The 15,663-nt window shown below is 42.5% G+C and overlaps 2 protein-coding genes across 10 annotated transcripts in view; one reads left to right on the top strand and one right to left on the bottom strand.

Annotated features, from left to right (window-relative positions):
• The window catches only part of EZH2 (enhancer of zeste 2 polycomb repressive complex 2 subunit), a 70,100-nt gene extending 69,119 nt beyond the window's left edge, over positions 1 to 981 (top strand). For all 7 annotated transcript variants that reach the window (XM_053608350.1, XM_053608353.1, XM_053608346.1 and 4 more), the window contains one exon: positions 661 to 981. In XM_053608350.1, the coding sequence (XP_053464325.1) occupies positions 661 to 721 (61 nt within the window). In that variant the 3' untranslated portion in view covers positions 722 to 981. The remainder of the gene's footprint in view (positions 1 to 660) is intronic.
• A 4,908-nt stretch (positions 982 to 5,889) lies between these two features.
• The window catches only part of CUL1 (cullin 1), a 110,204-nt gene continuing 100,430 nt past the window's right edge, over positions 5,890 to 15,663 (bottom strand). For all 3 annotated transcript variants that reach the window (XM_053608355.1, XM_053608356.1, XM_053608354.1), the window contains exons 17-22: positions 13,388 to 13,480; positions 9,366 to 9,413; positions 9,207 to 9,289; positions 8,516 to 8,621; positions 7,906 to 8,019; positions 5,890 to 6,425 (exon numbers count right to left, since the gene is read on the bottom strand). In XM_053608355.1, coding sequence (XP_053464330.1) covers positions 6,345 to 6,425; positions 7,906 to 8,019; positions 8,516 to 8,621; positions 9,207 to 9,289; positions 9,366 to 9,413; positions 13,388 to 13,480 — 525 coding nt within the window. In that variant the 3' untranslated portion in view covers positions 5,890 to 6,344. The remainder of the gene's footprint in view (positions 6,426 to 7,905; positions 8,020 to 8,515; positions 8,622 to 9,206; positions 9,290 to 9,365; positions 9,414 to 13,387; positions 13,481 to 15,663) is intronic.

Genomic DNA, 15,663 nt, shown 5'->3' with positions numbered 1-15,663 from the left:
CTCAAAGCAATAAATAAATGGCATCAAATGACTGTCTTTAAAGAAATCCTGTGGCTAATATATGTCTGTTCTAGAAGCTGATTTTGAGTACTGAGTTGATGCAAGGCAGGGCCCACTTGGGGCTGGTTTTTATGGCAAGACTACTGTACAGCTGAAAGGAGCTCTCCAGAGCCTACTGTGGAGAGTCCAGCAGCTCTGGTCTAGGCTTGCTGCAGAGAGCAATGTGGAGCTCAGACACAGTCCCCCACTTCTGGGGATGCCTAGCTGGGGTTCCTCTTTGGCCCCATTTTCTAGGGTGGGCGCCAAAGTCATTTTCTTTCTAGATCATGGTTCACTTTATTTTGCTTTCCCAGACCCAGGCCTAAATATCATGACACGGACCAGCCTTCCTGGGGGCAGTTTGCTTCCAAGTATGCACATAGGTCAGTCTGGGCAAGAAGCTATGAGAATGTTTGTAGGAACAGGTTTGTCTGGTTCCGAAGTTGGCAAGTTCTCAAATAGAAGATTAACCTTCACACAGATGTGTGCACTGCCTTTGTGCCTTTGTGTGTGTTTTCCTGTTGTGGACATTTTAATGTGCCCACCTCAATCAGCAGGCTTGGTTGTGTTGACTGTCCCTGCATGTTGGGTAAGTGGTCATTCCTTTTCATGTTGTTTCAGATACAGCCAGGCTGATGCCCTGAAGTATGTCGGCATCGAAAGAGAAATGGAAATCCCTTGACATCTGCTACCTCCTCCCCTCCTCTCTGAAACAGCTGCCTTAGATTCAGGAACCTCGAGTACTGTGGGCAATTTAGAAAAAGAAAATGCAGTTTGAAATTCTGAATTTGCAAAGTACTGTAAGAATAATTTATAGTAATGAGTTTAAAAATCAACTTTTTATTGCCTTCTCACCAGCTGCAAAGTGTTTTGTACCAGTGAATTTTTGCAATAATGCAGTATGGTACATTTTTCAACTTTGAATAAAGAATACTTGAACTTCTAGTTATTGAGTCATCTCTCACAAACTTCAGCTGATTTTAGAAAAGGCAGGAAAACTAAAAAATTTAACACCTTTTATTTTTCAGGTGTCTGTAAGAATCTTGATTTAACCAACATTGCCTATTAGTATTAATAGCATTATTTGCCTAGTTATAAATATTTGCATATTAAGTATATAAATATGTAACAGTGATTATGAATTTACCTAATATTACCTAAGTGGAAGATCACCCACATGTTAATACCACCACACATCTTGGGTTCACCACGTCAAGGCTTTGATCTTGCACCCAGGGGACAGGTTGTGTTCCATGTAGCTGTGTGACCTGGAGGAAGTTTGTGCTCCACTTCTCTGTTCTTTGTGTATAAAATGACAGGGAACTAGGTTATTTGTGAGAACCTCTCTGGCTCTCAGCTGCCTTAGTCCGTAGTTATTCAGCAGTACAATATTGTAAATTGAGATTCCTTACTTACGTATTACAAAAGCTAACAGATAATAACCATACTATAGTTTCATACCTTATAGAAGAATCCCTGTCAAAATATTCAGGAAAGGGGGTGCTTGCACATTGTTCTCTTCATGACAGCATCGCGTTTGTCTCAGCGGCAGCGGTGGCTTTCCAGCAGCCTCCCCAGGACACATTCACCACATGGTATGGGTGCCCTTGCAACAGTTGTAAATCAGTCCACAGCGTGTAGTTAGTTGGTAGTTGCCTTTTCTTACAGTTAGATAATTTATGATAGTTAAAATTCACATTGAATAAATAACTCACCTTGTTTTCCAATTCCATTAACATTTACAAGACTTTCTCAGGTTTTTATCACATAAGGTATAGCAAGTTGAGCTCTAAAGTTAATTGCTGCTTAATTTTGGCAATGAGATGACCCTGCCCTAGACTCGAGACTCATATATTGCTCTGGTAGTCTCATCCACCATTTTTAAATGACATTTACTTATGTCTCTAACAATCCCCCATCTCACCCAGGAAATGGTACCATGCACTTAGCAGGTTGTTGGAGGCTGGTTCAAGTAGCATAAGAACACCAAGGCTCGCTCTGGGTTAACTCAGGTCCACCTGGCTTTCAGCACAGCGTGGGCAGAGTGGGCAGCCATTGAAGAGGTGGTTTTGTTACTTGGGTTGTTTACACACAGGCACGTGTGGAGCCATCTGTTCATTATCGACTGGAGGCCTGTTCAGGAAGCCCCAAGAGTCACATTGGGCCAATAGTATTTGCCAACACGGCTCATTCAAGCCACAGCTCCTAAGCCTTACCCAGAGACACACAAACAGCTAGAGGGTGAGGCCTTGAGTCCAGTGAGCTGCTTAACATGCCTGAGTCCCAGGTGCACTGCACGGTGACACTGATGGAAAGCAGTTCTGAGTACTGTTGGTGTATTCTAAAATGCACAACAAGCTTTTTGTTCCATGATTTTAAATGTACTTTTCTTAATGTTCTCTTCAATAACTTCATGAACACTGAGATTTTACTGACCAGAAATACTGGACATACTAAATTGGTATGATAAAGGTCATCTTTAAGTTGGATTTGGTCAGCTTTATAGTTTTTACTTTTTTTAGGAGGTTCTCATAGCTCACTGCAGCCTCAAGCTCCTGGGCCCAAGCGATCCTCCTGAGCAGCTAGGACTATAGGCATGTGCCACTTTGCCCAGATAATTTTTAATGTTTTTGTAGAGACAGGGGTCTTGCTTTGTTGCCCATGCTGGTCTCAAACTGCCAGGTTCTAGCAGTCCTCCCAAAGTGATGAGATTACAGGTCTGAGCCACCAAGCCTGGCCTGTGATTTTTCTTTATTCACATCAGGAAAAGAAAGAGCTGGACGTCAACATATAGGCAGCACCCCACTCATCCACTAACTTCAGCAAGCAGTTAAAAGCACCATGGAATAGCACTGTTCTGCTGGTCAAAATTCTTTTCAATCAAGTATGTTTTGTAATTTATAAAGGATCTGTAATCACCAGAGGCTGTTCTGACTTCTCAGTGCTGTTTGGTTCTTCCGGTCTTTAGCCACTCAGTGTCCTGATTTCCCACCTCTGCCGAAGGTGTTCAGCAACTGCCCCCAAAAGTCAATATGTAAATAAATGATGTAATTTAAGCTTGTAGGTAGATCAGGACCAGGATCTAAGTAGGAACATTTTGAAAGGATCTAAGTATTGTGTTAGAATAAATGCTTGCTCAGTCCCTTAGCCCTCCATTAGAAATAGTCCTAGAAGTCCCTGCTGACCTGTTACGATGGAGTCACTGTTTGGTCTGCCACTGGATAGGTTTGGAACTGAAGAGATGAGATTAAAGGAGGAAAAAAAAAATAGACCCAAATGGCCAAGTTGCTGTGATTGCTGGCAAATAGGAAGTTTGTTTTCATCAAAAGGGGATTTAACTCAAACATCAATGTTTTTCATCAGGGTGTGAGAAATCTAAGTTTCTTTCAAAGAAAAATTAGGTACCAATTAGCAAAGTGGTAAGCATCTTAAAATGCTCAGTAAAGCTATCTTAAATTGCAAGTGCCTGGAACGATGGTTCCCTTAGCCATTATGTAGAAACCTTCCACTCCTGTATTTTAGTGCTCCTGGCTTTCTCAAAAAGGCAGTGACCCAGACCAGCTTAGCATGAAGGTTGCCGAGTCTGACGCAGGAGTATCTTCTACCCTTGTTGGCTGTTGAGATCAAGGTCCTGTCTGGCCTTGTCTCCTTCCTAGGTAAGAAATGGTTCCTGGGCCACAGTACCCAGTGGTATACACTGAGTTTTTCTACAACCCAGAAGAGGAAATACTGATTTTATAAAAGAGGTAAAGTCATGGACAGGTTATGAAGTAAACTTTTATTGCTATGATGATACTGTTTCCATCCTCCTTGGCCATGACTCCAAGGTAAGCACTGGCCAGAATAAGTGACAACCAGACTGCAAACTCCCGCTGTAGAATTCAGGGCAGGAACCCCTCCCTGCCCAGGATGTTCGGCAGCTTTATGGTGAGGCCCCTCTAAAGTGATAATCTGGGCACTTCTGCCACTTGATTAGTTCAGTGATACTTGGGCTTGGCTAATTAAAAGTACAGGTGGTAACAGCAAAAAGCCAAGGTGGATCTGCAACATCCTGACAATTTATAAAAGTATTTCGTCCAAGGAGGAGTAAGAGGTTGAGGTCAGGGAAAGCACCCTTTTCCTGGAACTGACAAACTTAAGGTTCTAACAAGGCTTGAGGACTGCACAGCAGGGGGTTTACTAAGCTGTTCCAAAAACAAGCTCTCTTCCCATTTCTTACAAGAGAAAGGACATTGCTCATAAGGGAACTTTGGGCCTACACACGACTCACTGAAACCTAATTCTCTGGTCTGCATTTGGAAGCTTGGAACGATCTTTGTCAAGACATAATTCAGTTGGAGCAATGAAGGAAAAAGATGTAGAGTTGCCTCCTTTTCACACCTTGCAACATACTCCACTTGCCCACCATGAAGGGGGTGAGCACCGGGTAATGTTTGCAGGTGTGGGTGACTGCCGGATTCCTTCGTGCAAGGGTACGCTTGATCCCAGCAGACCTCGTTGAAACAGTCCCTACCCCTGGTGGGAGGCAGACACAGGAGTCTGTGAAGGGCATGAACTATTTCTCTGCAGTGGATTTTTGCCAGAGGCAGAAAAACACAAGCTAGGTGCTTCACTTAAAGGCAGTCTTCCAGTGTCTTGAGGCGCTCCAGGGCCCTGAGGGTCAGGGGTGGAACTATGCCTGCTTTTCACACTGGGAATCTTCCCTAGGTCATTTGAAAAGAGGGATATACTAAAGTGGAAACCGTTAAGTGTGGCGTGTATAACTCACTTTTAATCTGTGACCTAATTTGTTGGGTTCACCAGATCGTCCTGAGAAACCCTGAGCTTCTATAGATTTCCACTGCGCCTCCTTCCGTTTGCTGGCTTGGACTTGAGAATAGGTGTAGTTTGCTCAGGACGTGCAAGTGTCTGTTATTTAAGAAACCTGTGAGGTACTTTAAGCTTCTGTGAAGAAAACAGAGGCTAACAAAAGCGCTGTGGCGCTGCCGACCCTGGCAGGGACAATTCTCTGCCTCTACCTCTGTGCCTCCTGCCCTGTGGCCAGGAAATGACTACAAAAGGGAGCCAGCCTGGTAGCAAGTGCCACGAGGCTGAGGCACAGCTGGCACAGGAATGGTCCCCAAGGGACTTCTCCCAGGGCCTCCCGGGACAGAAGGAAAAGGTGGTATGTGACAACCATGGCCTGCAACCTCCTCTCCTGTGGACAAACTGGGGCAAACACTCCATTCTCCCAGAGGGAATAAATAACCTTCCTACAGCCAAGAATGCAGGCCAGTCTACCAGCAGGAGCCTGAAAAGCCACAGACCCTCCGCTGCTTCAGGGAGGGCCTGTCACCATCCCCTAGTCCAGGGAACTTTTAACAGTAAAAGCTTGAGTAACAGTTTTAATCTTTAACTGTTGGCTCCTTTTAACAACAGGCTAGAACCAGAGGTGTGATGACAAAGCTCCCACCATGCATAGTGTGCTGGGCGTGGCAGCAGAGCACTGTGGAGACCAGGGGTCAGTTCCAGCCACTACTGACACCTTTCCCTGTCTTGGGGCTGCTAGTTCCCACATAGGTTATTGAGAGGATTAACTCAGTACTTACTAGTGTTAAACAGAATCAAAACGTGCTCGCGGAATCTCACCCTGCATTCGAGTCACTGGAGGAAGTCTCAGAAGTAAGTATAAATGTCTTCAAAAAGAAAGATTGCAAGGGGCTTAAAATTCTAAGATCTTAGACGTTTTTCGATCCAAGGATGCAGCCCTTTTAAACTACAGGAAGACACTAGGAATATAAATTGCACAATCATTATATCTTTTATTTACATATAGAAATTAGTAAAACTTAAAACAAAACCAAATGCGACTTGTACAGAAATCCTTTAATTTTCTTTATTCTCACACATTAAAAAATGAAACACACTATACAAATGGTTTTTCATAGCAGATTACATGTGGGTCCATTCAGACTTGCTCTCAAAGTGCTGCCAACATTACAAGTGCTGCCTGGGATGACAGCTGTTAATCAGGTAGCCATGTATTGATTTAAATGCAGTAGCATGCAGCCCTCAGCGTGGAAGGTTCAGTTCCCCATAGTTCTTAAGTTAGGTTAAATGGCGTTGGTGTCCATATTTACAGACTTGAAATGTATCGATCCTGAGCAGTTCTGATGTAAATCTGAGACCACGTGATGGGAACCTCGGTCTCAGTTTTAAAAAGGGAGGTCCAAACGGCGGCAGGCTGGCTGCTATGAACTTGAGTTGTTTTCATTCTTTCCATCATGAACTATTTGCTGCGGGTCACACAGACCCTTCTAGAAGGGTTAAGCCAAGTAGCTGTAGGTGTCCTTTTCACCATCCACTCGTTCCAAATATTCTTTCTCAATGAGAATGTCAATGCATTTCTGGGTGTTATTTTTAAAAAAGGAAGAGGCAGTAAAAGGGGAAGAAAAACAAGATTATCATCAGAGAAGAGTCAAGCCACCCTCCTCATGGATGTGCCCCCACTCTTGAGTTTCAGGGTAACAGACTTCCCCCACCTTTGTGAGATCTGGGTGTGTGCCGCCTAAGGCACCTAAGCCTTCCTTCAACTTCCTTTTTTCTTGACACTTGCTGGAATCCTCCCATAAGTACCCTGTGAACTGGGGTCTGCTGAAGAAGCCATTTGGGCCAGAATCTCGCCTCCTACCACAGGCTGACTGCCTCCTCTTACTGGAGGACGCCACTAGCAGGAATAAGGTAGTGGAGAAACCCCAAACAGCCACTAGCAAACTGGCACCCACACTGACCCCCAGAAGCTAAATAGGGCCACCCCAACTCCTCTGGGGGAAGTCACCTATCAGCCACCACCCTTTGAGGCTCCCTAATGGCTATCATTAACCTAAGTGGTTTCAAAAAAGACCAACTTAGTATTTTAAACACATGTCAAGTCAAGGCGTAGGCTGGGTCTGTGAACCGTTGTTGCATGTTCCTATGATAGAATACCTATACAGCAATAAAAATGAACAAAGGGCCAGGAGCAGTGGCTCACGCCTATAATGCCAGCTCTGGGAGGCCAAGGTGGGTGCATTGCTTGAGCGCACAGATTTGAGATCAGCCTAAGCCAGAGCAAGACCCCGTCTCTAAAAATAGCTGGGCAATGTGGCAGGTGCCAGTAGTCCCAGCTACTTGGGAGGCTGAGACAAGAGAATCTCTTGAGCCCAAGAGTTTGAGGTTGCTGTGAGCTGTGACGCCACAGTACTCTACTGAGGGCGACATGGTGAGACTCTGTCTCAAATTTTAAAAAAAGAACAAAGGGGGTGGCGCCTGTGGCTCAAGGAGTAGGGCGCCGGTCCCATATGCCGGAGGTGGCGGGTTCAAACCCAGCCCCGGCCAAAAAAAAACCGGAAAAAAAAAAAAAAAAAAAAAAAAAAAGAACAAAGGATTCTACAACACAGATGACTCTCCCAAACGTAATGTGGGGAAAATCCTTAGCTGACACGGGAGAGCATGCCCTCTGTCATCCATTTACACTTTGTTCAGAGGCAGTCAGAACTGCTTTACGGTGTCAGAGGTCATGAGAGTGATTTTCTACGGGAGCACAGGTGCTCAGGCTGTGGGGCGTGCTTTGGGGAGGCTGGTAACATCTTTATTCTTGTCTGGGTGTTGATTATACAAGTGCATTTAGTTTGTGAGAATCACCAAGCTGTATACTTATGGCCTGTGCACCTCCCTGTATATATATATAGTTCAATAAAAAGTTAAAATTAAGCCTATTCCTTTTGTAGAAATCTATTACATGTGTATAAGCTAGTTCCCCTTCTTCATGATATAGCAGCCCCACCTTTTCTTTTCTTTTCTCCTCTACAATAAGAATGGAATGCAACTGCTCCATGAGCCTGGTACCTTGATCACTGGGACCCGTGGTTTGAACCTGGAGGACAGCTGAGTGAGGACTTCTCCAAGCAACTGCTGGTGTTTCAGAACCTTCCGCATTTTCATGATCCTCACGATGGCTGCCTACATAACCAGGCAAGAAAAAGCAGGTGTGCTCAGAGCTGTATGTAGCAACTGTCGTTAAGAGTTAAGGATGAGCTGCACAAAGGCCCCTGTTGTTCTTCCTCTATGCAGAGGGTGATGAGCTCACACTGCAGGGGAGAGCAGGCGGGGAGCCAATTCTCCCTACCTGCGTCTCAACTCCATCATGACAAATACTAAAATATTTTGATTTTATGAGCAATTTTACTAATAAACATTAAAAAAGAAAAATCTTCAAGGGCCCACCCGCCCTCTCCTCTCATTTTAGATTAACTTGCCACCTATTTGCTTCCAACATTTAGAGCAGGAAGACTGCTGCTGTCTCTCCTGGCAACAGAAAGGACTAACCCCTTTAGACAACAGGTCTGCTCCAGGCCCTGCCTCTTCTGCTGCCACAGGCCAGCCACCCAGCTGTCCTCTCCGCAGCTCAACCCGGCACTGCTGTCCTCCACACAGCCTAGGTGCGTGTTAAAGTCACCTGAATCAGTAGTTTGCGGTCCTCCTCAATATTTTTGTGTGTGGTTTCTTGTTCCTGCTTCTGTTCCGTTTTCATTGGCACATTGATGTTAACCCTCAATTTCTTACTGTCAAGAAAATTGAAGAAACCAATCACTGTTTCTTGTTTTAAAAGGTTGGTAATAAAGGCTACTTCTACTTTACAACCTTTAAGAAGTGCTGTTGCACCCCAGACAGATGGTAGAAGAGCATAACACTTCTCTCACCTCTGCTGTGTAATTTCTATCGACGGTCTGTGAGAATGTCCTCTACCAAACCCTAGCTAGTTTTATCACAGAGTGGAATTTCCCATTTTGCCATTAATAGCAACATCTATATTATAGGAAGTCCAGGTCTTTAATCTGCTCCCCCTAAATTTTGCAAAGTGAAATAAAAGACACCTGGACATAAAGGCCCACACTTTGTAGGTGAATGATGTAAGGAAATTCGTTTGTCAAATAAAGAAAAACCTGTAACCTCTAGAAACATCTAGGACCACCAAGTGGAACCTAAGTCTGACCTCTAGCTCCCATGCTAGTGCCCTCCCACCTACCAAGATAGTTGGGATAATCCGAGGTCCCAATTGCTCTTGGTTTGTCATGATACCAACAAACTTATTGGGTTTAGGGCGTATGTCTATGATCTACAACTATTTATTATTAAATATTTCTTACTTTTTATAACCAAGATATAATTTTATTAAGGTATCTGGCTTCAATTCCACCTCATCGACATTTGCGTTTTCATCCTCCAAGACCTGTAAGAAAACAACCGTTACCACACAACCTCGGGAAAAGGCCTTCTGGTGTTACGTAGAAAGCACACAAACCTACCAACAACTTGGACTTCAATAAAATCTGTAGGACTTGTGCTAAAATGTCCTGCAATTAAACAGAAAATAGAATAAATTAACAGGAAAATATATTTTTCTTTGCAGTAAGAACCACAGGCAACCCCTAGTCCATTTTTCCATAGAAAAACAAGGATCATCTAAAAAAAGAATACGCTCAGAGGACAAGGAAAGACGTATTTTCTAGAGGTCCTCTGAATTCACTACTTTCTCCCATCCTGACTTCCAAAAGTAAAATCAACTTCTTTCTGGCCTTGATCACCTAGTAAGCAGTAATGGACAATTCCTTTACACTTAAATACAGGTTGAACTGTTATCTGAAATGTCTGGGGCCAGTAGTATTTTTGGATTTGGAATATTTGCATCATACTGACCAGTTCAGCATCTCCAATCTGAAACTATGAAATCTGAATGCTCTATCTTTCTGGCATCACATTGGTGCTTTAAAAAGTTTCAGATTTTGGATCATATCAGATTTCAAATTTCCAGATCAGGGATGCTGACCCTGCATCAGAAATGATGCATGACTGATTTCTTCAATTAAACCTACAAGGAGCTATTCACTTCTCAAATGCCCGACAGCTCATGCTGGACACTGATCACGTAGGAACAAGCTTCAGTAGGACTGGAAAGGATGCTCTGCTCTCGAGCACAGTGGAGCTGTGGCAGGCCCTCTGTCACTGGGCTCTGGGGAACTCAAGCATGTCGTGTGGGCTCGTATCTGTCAATAGTGGGTGGCCTCAGCACTTCTCAACCTTTCTTCAGCTTCACACCTCTCCCATGACCTCTCAGGGCACCATCGGTCACAGCCCTTGGTACTCACAGTCTCGTGGGCTCCCAGTGACAACAGGCCAGAGGGTCCTGCCTTTGTCATTATGGGTCCCAATTCTGTGTGGTTAAAACTGGCAGAGTAAGAAGCCTCTACTTTAGTAACTGGCTCAGAACTCTGTAGCAGCGATTCAAGTGCTCCAGCTGCATCTAGGGGAGCAGAGCCTCGTTCATGAGCCAGATCTGACTGGGCAGCATATATCATGGCAGGGAGGAGAGAGCAGCTGGAGCCCCACAACGAAGAGAGTTCTCACAGAGCCAGCACAGAGTCAGGTAGTGTCTGATCAGAAGAAACCAAGCCAAGACTACACAGATAGCTGTCAGCTGTGTCCTGCAGGGATAAGTGTGCAAAGCCCTCCCCATAGTCTTAGAGGCAACTAAGCTTTCAGTCAAATTTTGGTCTCCTTATTCTGATGTGGGTGGGTAAGGACAAATGAGAAAAGACACTTATATAAAAAGGAGCAAACTCATTTTGTTATTAGAATTTGAAGAATACGTTACAAAATAAATGACTTTCCTAATTCACATTCTATGGGGCTGGTAGTAACCAACACCAAAACTAAGCAAGCATCACAAGAAAACGCATCTCAGAGGCAAATGTTAATATAAATGCAAGATACCTCAATAAAATACCAACCCCAACAAGTATATAAAAAGGATTATTATATACCATGACCAAAGGTAGTTCAATATAGGAAGATTAACATGGTATACCATATTAGAAGACAAAAAGCCCAGAGCAGAAAAAGCATTTTGGTAAAATAAAACGCTCTTCCATGATAAAAAAAAAAAAAAAAAAAAATTCAACGAATTAGGAATACAAGGGAACTTCCTCAAATCTGATAAAGGTAAACTTCACAGCTAACATCAGACTTAGCAAAGACTAAAAGCTTTCCCTCCAAGAGCAAGAACAAGCCAAGAATGCCTCTTCCCACCACTGTTATTCAATGTTGTACCACACATTATGGCCAAGGGAATCACTAAAAAAAGAAAGAAAAGTAAAATTACCTGTATTTGTAAATGATATAATTGTATGTTAAAAGAATGCTAAAGAACCACCCTCCAACCATTAGAGCTAATAAATGAATTAGGCAAGGTAAGTGGATACAAAATCAAAGTATAATAATCAACTGTATTTCTATGGAACAGTAATCAGGAATCAGAAAGTGAAATTAAGAAATAATTCCATTTATAGTAGCATCAGAAGTAATAAAATACTAAGGAATAAACTTAAATTTAACTAAAATAAATACTGTAAGACTCATACAGTAAAAACTATAAAACAAAGTTGAAAGAAATTAAAGACAACTTAAATAAATGGGAAGACATCCCATGTTCATGGATTGGAAGACTTAATATTGTTGAGTATTGCTATACTCCCCAAATCAGTCCACAGAGTCAATGCAATCCTCATCAAAATTTCTACTGTGCTTTTTGTAGAAATGGACAAGTTGATCCTGAAAGGTACAGGACAATGAAAGGTACCTGGCATAGCCAATACAATCTTGAAAAAAAGGAACCGAGTTGGAGGTTTCAATTATCAAATCCTACTACGGAACATCAGTACTCAAGACTGTGTGGTACTGGCATAAGAACAGACATAAAAATTACTGGTAAAAAGACTGAGAATCCAGAAATTAAAATACATCTACAGCCAACTGACGTTTGGCAAGGTTGCCAGCACCAATCAATAGGAAGAGAACAATCTTTTGCCTTTGGACTAGACAATGATTCCTTAATAAAAGACTGAGATCATGAGCAAGAAAAGGAAAAGTATAGTGGGCTTCATTAAAATTAAAAATTTGTGTGTATAAAAAAGAAAGCGAAAAGACAATCCATGGATAGGAGAAAAAGATGTATCTGATAAGGGTCTAGTACACTGAATATGTAAAGAATTCTTACAACTCAACAATGAAAAGATAAATAGCCCAATAAAAAAATGGGCAATGAAGTTGAGTAGAAATTTCTCTAACGAAGATATACAAATGTCCCACTGCAACATTCTAAACATTATCATAATATTTAGAATTAGAGAAATGCAAATCTAAACCACAGTAAGATATAACTTTATTCCTACTGGGATGACTATAGTTGTTTCTCTTTTTTTTAAGAAGACAGGGTATTGCTATGTTGCCTAGGCTGGAAGGCAGCGGCTATTCACAGGCGCATCAGAGGACTTTCGATGAATTTAATGTTACATGAATTTTTATGTTATCTGAAATACAGGAGAACTTCTGTAGTTGAGCATGTCCCTATACTGACTACCTCCCTAAGTTGACTTTATTTCCATAGACCAGACATGCACCACACATACTGCTATAAACCATTTCATACTTTAAAGGCCAATTCCTCACATAGACCACCTCTGCATGTTGGCCAGTTACCAGTCTGTTACAGTCCCTTGAGTCGTCAATTTACAGAGTTTCTACTGTACATCTCAATAAAAGAAAATGACTAATAGGAAAAATAATATCAAAATTAAGTGAAAATTTAAGGTTAAGAAAAGCCTAGCTGGAAAAAGAATTAAGAACTGATAAAATGGCAGCGTCCATAGCTCAGTCGGTAGGGCGCTGGCCACATGCACAAAGGCTGGTGGGTTCAAACCCGGCCTGGCCTACTAAAGCAACAATGACAACTGCAACAACAAAAAAATAGCTGGGTGTGGCTTGGCACCTATAGCTCAGCAGCTAAGGTGCCAGGTACATACACTGGAGCTGGTGGGTTTGAATCTAGCCCGGGCCTGCCCACAATGACAACTACAGCCAAAAAGTAGCCAGGCGTTGTGGCGGGCGCCTGTAGTCCCAACTACTTGGGAGGCTGAGGCAAGAGAATGGCTTAAGCCCAAGAATTTGAGGTTGCTGTGAGTGTGATGCCACTGCATTCTACCCAGGGTGACAGCTTGAGGCTCTGTCTCAAAAAAAAAAAAGAACTGATTAAGTGAATGAGAGAAAAGCACACCCTGGTGTACATGTGTGCACGTGTACTGACTTTTAAAATTCATTTTTTTGTGACATGTATTAAGATCCTGGAATAAGAACATGCTCATATTTATGAGGCAAATATCTACTTTAAATCAGAGACACCCATATCTTCTCCCTATACTTTTCTTACAATATCCACAAGAATAAGAAAATGGCAACTTGATAGAATAAAGAAGGTGTGAAGTGACACAAATACCATTTTAATTTGCGTGCTGTCAGTCAACTGCTGCACGGTGTAGGCATCTTCCGTGTTGTACTGAAGCAGGATTGCCATCTGGAATGTCGATGCCTTTCAGGTGCCCCATATAGAAGAAAGAGAAGAAAAATTTAAATGCACAGAAAATATCGCAAGAAATAAAGCACATTATTTAAGAGAATACAAAGTCTTGCAATGGTATCATAATCAAAAGACGAGTCATGTTCTACCTTTTCAGACATTAAAATGATTGGAATTTTCTTCTAAAACGTATGGTCTCTCAATACACACCACACACGCAGCCACACTCACTGATAGAGCTAAACACACACACATCTGGCATATACAGACACAGTAAATATCAAACTTCACATTTGTTTTTGCACACTCGACACATTAAGGGAAATGATCTGTTGATACCTTATTGATAGTAAACAACCTAAATATTGAATTATATTTGGTATTTTTAACATAAGTACTTTATTATGAACAAGTAAGTAAATATGAAATGGTTTATAGCAAACCACAACTGCTCTAGGTATGTTTTGCTATAGTGTGTGTTAAGTAGCACACACTGGCTCCTAATTTTTTTTTTTTTTTTTTTTAGGACAAGATCTTGCTTTGTCACCCAGGCTAGAGTGCAGTGGCGTGATCCTCGCTCAATGCAGTTTCAAACACCTGAGCTCAAGTGATCCTCTGGCCTTAGTCTCCTTAGTAGCTTAGACTACAGATTTCTACCACCACGCCGGGCTAATTTTTTAAATTTTTCTGACTCAGGCTGGTCTTCAACTCCTGGCCTCAAGCACCTGCTGGTTCTTAATTTCCAGCCACCCGAAGTGCTGGGATTACAGGTGTGAGCCACCACGCCTGGCCTGGTTCAAATTCCTGAGTATGTGCAGCAACTGAACACCTCACTTCTCTCTTCCATAATCCATAGCAACAGGAGATGAACCAGACCATCACCGCTTCCCTAGGCAAGATCTTGGTCAAGGAAGAGAGAACAATGACACCATGTGTCTGTTTCAGGGCAGACCAGACAACGGTGCTTCCAGGGCCTTAAGCAAAACACAAGGGCAGGAAGAGAGAATAGTGCTAGTGCCTTTTACTGGGCCTCTGCACGGCAGACACACGACATGAGGCCTTTGCCTGGTCAAATATGGGCGGGGCACTGAAATTCCACAGCATAGTATGAACATGTGGATTCCTCTGTGTGTATCTGGGGATAAATAGAACAAAATTGCAACTGTATAGTAATATATGTTCAAGTTGATAAAGATATCTGGATGCAGCATAACAGAATATCAGAATACGTAATAGTCTTTGTCATTGTAACTAGTTTATCAGAGCAGAATAGCTGAAAATTTAAATCAATGTGCAGCTTGTGTGTGTAGACCAATTCTGAAGTTTCTTTCTTTCTTTTTTTTGAGACAGAGCCTCAAGCTATCGCCCTGGGTAGAGTGCTGTCACGTCACAGCTCACAGCAACCTCAAACTCCTGGGCTTAAGCGATTCTCTTGCCTCAGCCTCCCAAGTAGCTGGGACTACAGGTACTCGCCATAACACCCGGCTATTTTTTTTTGTTGTAGTTGTCACTGTTTGGCAGGCCCGGGCTGGATTTGAACCTGCCAGCTCTCATGTATGTGGCTGGCACCTTAGCCACTTGAGCTACAGGCGCCCCCCACTTCTGAAGTTTCTTAACCTCTGAAACACAGACTAGCAATTGTTCTTTTAAGTTCACAGTGAAATCTTCTCAGGGCTAAAATAAGCAACTATTGGGCGGTGCCTGTGGCTCAAGGAGTAGGGCTCCAGTCCCATATGCCGTAGGTGGCGGGTTCAAACCCAGCCCCGGTCAAAAACCACAAAAAAAAAAATAAATAAATAACTAAATAAAATAAAATAAAATAAGCAACTATTTGTGAAGCCCATCCTCAAAGTTACAGTGAAAAGAGACTTTTTTTTTTTTAATTGGACAGCTCTTAAAGCTCTGAAACAGGTTCAGACAGCCTCCTGAACATTTTAAAGAGAAAAGACCATTACTGAAATTTTGGTTCGGTCACATAGAAGGCAGGATCCAGACAGTCACTTTTATGAACCTGAGCCTCAGTTTTATCAGAATGGAAGTATGTTGAGTCACCAAGGGCAAGAGCATCACTTGAGCCCTAAAGTTGGAGGTTGCTGTGAGCTATCACATCATAGCACTCTATACAGGGTGACGGCTTGAGACCCTTGTCTCAAAAAAAAAAAAAAAAAAAAGTTTAAGAGAAATAGGTGATCTTA

Source organism: Nycticebus coucang, chromosome 11 (genome assembly GCF_027406575.1).
Source record: "Nycticebus coucang isolate mNycCou1 chromosome 11, mNycCou1.pri, whole genome shotgun sequence".
Classification (NCBI taxonomy): Eukaryota; Metazoa; Chordata; class Mammalia; order Primates; family Lorisidae; genus Nycticebus; species Nycticebus coucang.
This window is presented reverse-complemented; position numbering and strand designations above follow the sequence as displayed.